The sequence below is a fragment of the Formica exsecta genome, unplaced genomic scaffold (genome assembly GCF_003651465.1).
Source record: "Formica exsecta isolate Colony F162 unplaced genomic scaffold, ASM365146v1 scaffold245, whole genome shotgun sequence".
NCBI classification, from domain to species: domain Eukaryota; kingdom Metazoa; phylum Arthropoda; class Insecta; order Hymenoptera; family Formicidae; genus Formica; species Formica exsecta.
This window is the reverse complement of record NW_021849727.1, coordinates 212,701-218,700: the sequence shown is the minus strand read 5'-3', so window position 1 is coordinate 218,700 and position 6,000 is coordinate 212,701. Positions and strand designations below refer to the sequence as shown.

Here is a 6,000-nt window from a genome sequence, read left to right as displayed (position 1 = left end):
AATTATATTTTCATATATATTTACATATATGAAAATATAATTAATGTAATATCAATACTATTAATAGCTGGCTATTAAAAAGATTAATAATCAAAAAATCATTATTATAGCAGTTCAACGTTATTCTTGAATAAAATAGATCCCAAATCATGTTCAATATAAGCAAGCGGTTACATCGGAATGTATACATATGAGTATAAAATGTTTTGAGATTATTGTTGTAAAACACATTTACAACTCGTACAATAAAAATCAACTATAAAATAAAATCGCGATAAATTTACGGAGCACAACAATTAGATATACTACATTATTATATAAATACATCAAAGGAATGGGGGGAAGGAATATATTAACCAATATATTCAACCGTAATCCACACTTAAAGCACTCAGACCCTTCTTCTTAATCGCTTCCCCTACGGCACGTTCCAAGAAATCTTCTGGCTGATCACATTCATATATTTTATCTGCATCCAGCACATTGCATCTTCCCGTTTCTATATTGCTGTAGACAGTTCCATAAAAGTCGTCGAGTTCATACATACATTTGGACGAAAAGGAACAATCTACACCTATGCATTTACAATAATGTGGCTGAAGAGCGAGCTCGGTCGATTGGACTAAGCCATGATTGCGAATCGCCATTGTCACTGCTGTGTCTTCCATGTCATTTCTTCTATACGATAAATGATATCTTGAACCAATGGAATCTTCCTCCAAAGGATCAAGTGGATGCATCATCCTATAGTAAGCCAACACCTCATTAATACTATTGTCCATGGATCCTTCTTCCTCTTGAAAAGCTTGCCATAATTTAAGCTTCTTCTCAATCTGTATTTGGTATATAATTTCATCATACTCAATATTCCCTACATTGTTAGTTGTTGTTTCCGTGTTTGCATTCGTATGTTGCTCCTATAAAACAATAATTATTTTTTCTATTTATCTATATAATTATCTGTTATATGATACAATATAAAAGTATTGATAATGAAACTAAAGTTACACAGTTTGTCAACAAATGGATACTACGCTCGTGTAAATAATTAAATAATAAAAGCAATATTGAAATAAGAAATAATAGAATATTAGGATATCGTCGTGATATCCCTGCGAATATAATTACCGTGTTCGAACGTGTCTCATCGACCTCGGACAATTGCGTGCTGCAATGTCGCTTAGTCGGAAAGAAAGTACATTCATGGCCGTCCGAATCTTCGTCGTCGCTCGCCACTACCTGTACCGCGTTACGCCAGAGTTTCTTCCGCGGGCGTTCCTTATTCATTGTGTTGTTAGAAGAGAGGGACGGTAGGAGAAGAATTTCGTCCTCGTCCATATTATTTGTGCCGCATAACTCCCCGACGACATTCGATTCCGCGACGCCATCGGTCGTCGCGGTATCTCCGTTCCCGCGAGTCTCCGCCAGCGCGATTTCTTTCCTCTCTTCAGCGAAAGTATCTTCTCAGCAAGAACGTACGTCTGTCGTCGGGGCCAGCAAAGGCATTTCAGCCGCTAAACTCCCACAGTCTTAATGGCTCGTCCAACCCGGACTGTTATTGACGATTATTTTTCAAGGGAAAAAAAAAACGTCATGAGACGGATTCGGTAGCGAGCGACGCGCGACTCTCGTCGTGATTAACTTAAAAACTGATAGTCGTGCCTGACCGGGCTTGACGTCGCGCGGAATGACGACATTCAGAAATATACGCGTCGATCCGCGAAACGAAAACGCGTCTTCTCGAGCTGTCGAGCATCATCAGCGAAAATCACTTTTGACAGCTACAAGATGGCGGTTACCGCCGCGATCGTTTGACGCGCTGACAAACCGATGTTATGGGCGAGATACGATTATCAATCCGTCAAAATAAAATACGAAAAAATTACGATTATGCGAAAGAAAGATCGATGGACGTTAGAAAGATCTTTTCTAACGCCTCTACGAGAATGGTGTTTCAACATTTTTGAGCTACCGACTACCGACGTTTTAAAATGGCGTGAACATGTGTTCACATAGATGGAAGCTGGGAGCTGGGAGACGGAGAAACAAATCTGTCCGGGACTTTTATGCGCATGCGTGAAATATGTCATTGTACACGTGACTGACATGAATAGGATTAATTTTTTTTTATTTCTTTTTCGCGCAAGGAATCTAATGGCATCCTTTATTGCTACGAAATATATACGTAACTGATATATAAAAGCGTCTGCTAGTGCTTACGTTACTGCGCATGCGCGAGATTTATGCCTCCCTCCATGCCTCCATCTCCACATTGCTCGGTGGGAATTTGACGGCTGACTTGTCAAGAGCAGCGAAATTCACTCTAACGTGGTCCTTTCTTCTCGATTAGGATTACGAATTTTTTTTTTTACTTAAATAGCTTAATTATGGCGACCTGCGGCGAATACATTCGTAGTCAGTTCCCGACGATAGACGACGACCTATATCAATACGTAGAAGGTATATACGTTTCCATAAAATAACCTAAAGAATCTCGCATGATAATAGTTTGTAACTCTATCCTTGACGTGTGTACGTAGGTATCTTGGACAGTTCCAAAGACGACTTCGAGGATGGCAACGAGGTCTACGAGGCGATCGGGCAGGTGTTGCACGAGGTAGCGGACAAATCAGAAAACGAGGTTAGGTCTGTAAATATGTTCGCATTTATCATCTTTTAATTCGTTAACGAAACTGACTGCCTGTCTAAACAGGAATCGTATAATATTTCCGTATATACATCAAGTTCTCGCGATCGCAAGAGTCATTAATCTTTTCTTTTTTGTTAGTGCAACTGGTATATAATTTAAAGCTTATCATATTTTATTTTTCATATATAGGCAAATATGCGTGAAATTATTGGAAATATTAAAAGGTAGTTCAAATGATGATGATATAGACAGGAGAAAAAACGGTGTTAATAAGGTATTAAATGCTCCGGTACATTTGGGTGCTCTGGCTGCTACTTTAGAGGCACAAGTCGAGCAGATCAAGAGTATATGGGTCACAACTAGAGATGATGCGATGGTAATATATATATACATATATGTATACATAAAATTATGTTGATATATATATTATATATATTCAATTTTTGTATTTTTAATTACTAGATTTACACAAAACTATCATTTATATATTTTAATATTGCTTATTATTAAAATAACAGAAAGTAGATGCAAAAAAATTAGAGAAGGCTGAGGCTAAACTGCAACAGAAACAGGAGAAACGAATCGTAAATGAACAGGGATCGGCATCTCGCATTAACACTACCAATCATGCGGCTGAAAGCGCGGCTAGTGCAAGCCAAATGATGAGCAAGAAGGACAGTCGAATGGAGACCAAAGGTGGAGTGAACAAAGCTCAGGACATCAGGATAGAGAATTTTGACGTTGCGTATGGTGATAGAGTATTATTACATGGTGCTGATTTAATGCTCGCGTTCGGCAGACGGTACGGTCTGATAGGTAGAAACGGACTCGGCAAAACCACCTTGCTTCGAATGATATCGAGGTACGAAGTTGAGATCACTGCACAGTTGCTTGAATAATTCGACTTTTGGATTATTAATGTGGATAAATCTCGATTGATTTAGCAAACAGTTAAGGATACCGTCGCATGTGCGTGTGTTGCACGTCGAGCAGGAGGTAGCCGGCGACGATACGTCCGCATTGGAGTCCGTCTTGGAATGCGATCAGGAGCGAAGTGCGTTACTCAGTCAGGAGACGAAATTACAGGCAGCGGTAGAGAAGGATGGCTCCAAGACGGGTGATGCGTTAGGTGAAGAGTTGGCACGGGTGTACGAAGCCATGCAGTTAGCCGAGGTCGACAAGGCACCCGCTAGAGCAAGCGCAATCCTGTCAGGACTTGGATTCACTGTGGAAAGGCAATCCTGGCCGACCAAAGCGTTTTCTGGCGGTTGGCGAATGAGGCTGGCTCTTGCGAGAGCTCTCTTCTCCAAACCAGATCTATTGTTGCTCGATGAGCCAACAAACATGCTTGATATTAAAGCAATACTCTGGTTGGAGAAGTATCTACAAACATGGCCGAAAACATTACTTGTAGTATCACACGATCGGAAATTCTTGGATACGGTAAATATATTTACGTTTCCATTTATTTAAAAAAAAAAANNNTTATATAATTAAATATTTTTTTATTATAAATATATTTATATCATTATTTATTTCTTGTGTTTCTATTTCTCCAATACAGGTCCCCACTGATATTTTGTACTTACGTGGGCAGAAAATAGAGGCGTATCGTGGTAATTACGAGCAATTCGTGAAAACGAAAGGTGAACGCGAGAGAAATCAGCAACGAGAATATGAGGCTCAACAAGCAAAAAGAGCACATGTACAGGAATTTATCGACAGGTTCCGATACAATGCCAATCGTGCGTCCAGTGTACAAAGCAAGATAAAGATGTTGGAGAAATTGTAAGTAGTGATTATTTGAACGTGCAAGCAATCTGGTTCCTTATGGAAGGGTAGATTAAAATTTACTTAACTTTATATCTTCTTTAAATCCGTCGACACAGACCTGAATTGAAGCCGATGGAGAAGGAAAGCGAAGTGACTCTCAACTTCCCAGATGTCGAGCCACTGAGTCCACCGATACTGCAACTTAACGAAGTCTCTTTTAGTTACAATGAAGGGGTTGACTTAGTGTTTAGCAATGTGAATCTTACTGCCAGTCTGCAATCGCGCATCTGTATCGTCGGGGAGAACGGTGCGGGCAAGACTACTCTCTTGAAGATCATCACGGGTGCTTTGAGTCCGACACGAGGCACGGTTCATGTGCATCGTAATCTAAAGTTTGGATACTTTAGTCAGCATCATGTCGATCAACTGGACATGCGCGTCTGTCCCGTCGAACTTTTACAAATGCATTTTCCTGGTATGTGTTTCCGGTACGAGCTTAGTTCTCTATTTATCTTAAAAACCATTAGTGATTACTATTCGCTCTACCAGGTAAGCCTATTGAGGAATACAGGCGAATGCTTGGAAGTTTTGGGATTAGTGGCAATTTGGCTTTGCAGACCATAAATTCTCTTTCGGGAGGACAAAAGTCTAGGGTGGCGTTCGCTCTAATGTGTGCAGCAATGCCTAATTTTCTGGTTCTCGACGAGCCTACGAATCATCTCGATATCGAATCGATCGAAGCATTGGGTAAAGCTCTCAACAATTGCCAAGTAAGTGCCTATTTTATTCACATATTAGCTATAATTTCTATTTTTAATTTTTTTTATTTCATATGCGTATGTGTGTGATCAATATTTTATCATTATATTTATTTTATCGTTGCAGGCTGGTGTAATATTGGTGTCGCATGATGAACGCTTAATCCAGATGGTTTGTACAGAATTGTGGGTTTGTGGAGAAGGATCCGTTAGATGCATTGAAGAAGGTTTTGATGAGTATCGCAGGATCATCGAGAGGGAGCTTGAATTATAAGAAACCAAGTTTCGTCTAATGTGATACTGTCTCGTAATCTTGCGTTGTCTCTTACACCAAGTAATATATCATTGTGAAAATTTTAGAGGAATATCGCCCTTTTAATTAAAATCAGCTTGCGACTAATACCTATTTTAATGTAATATTTACTTTTTTCCAAACACGTTTGATCGCTAGTGTCTTATTTATTTCTTAAATGCTTTTCTCTCATGAAACAGATTAAATATAGCAATCATCGATTATATACATGTACGATTTATTCGTCTACTTGACACAAATGTCTGTGTTTTCCCTTTTTGGTAATTACAGTATGTATCTTTTTTCTTAAATTTATTAACAACTGCATTATATTCATTTTAATGCATTGAGCAAACATACTATTTGACTGTAACATGCAATCTGTGAATTTAGACATTTCATACTAAATATTATTCTATTACTAAGAGAAAATAATAAAAGATATTGTTAGATAAATAATGCTTTACACATTTTACTTGAAAATATATTAATCACTTACTATTCTGCATGTAAAGATTGCATTTGTT

The 6,000-nt window shown here is 38.6% G+C and overlaps 2 protein-coding genes across 3 annotated transcripts; one reads left to right on the top strand and one right to left on the bottom strand.

Moving 5' to 3' along the window:
• Positions 1-107: 107 nt before the first annotated feature.
• LOC115236177 lies at positions 108-1,995 on the bottom strand. Its single transcript, XM_029808448.1, has 2 exons — positions 1,129-1,995; positions 108-917 (listed from the first exon to the last, which is right to left on the bottom strand). Exons 1-2 carry the CDS (start codon positions 1,336-1,338, stop codon positions 366-368), a joined length of 762 nt encoding a protein of 253 aa, XP_029664308.1. The 5' UTR covers positions 1,339-1,995; the 3' UTR covers positions 108-365.
• A 168-nt stretch (positions 1,996-2,163) lies between these two features.
• Positions 2,164-5,587, top strand: LOC115236173 (ATP-binding cassette sub-family F member 3). Of its 2 annotated transcripts, none has more exons than XM_029808438.1 (9): positions 2,164-2,460; positions 2,541-2,646; positions 2,840-3,026; positions 3,169-3,512; positions 3,595-4,093; positions 4,215-4,438; positions 4,540-4,898; positions 4,973-5,193; positions 5,309-5,587. In XM_029808438.1, the coding sequence occupies exons 1-9, from the start codon at positions 2,388-2,390 to the stop codon at positions 5,453-5,455; spliced, it is 2,160 nt and encodes a 719-aa protein (XP_029664298.1). In that variant the 5' UTR covers positions 2,164-2,387; the 3' UTR covers positions 5,456-5,587. The 2 variants fall into 2 exon arrangements, with proteins under 2 accessions (XP_029664298.1, XP_029664299.1); XM_029808439.1 differs by having other exon boundaries at positions 2,433-2,460; positions 2,541-2,641.
• The last annotated feature ends 413 nt before the right edge of the window (positions 5,588-6,000 follow it).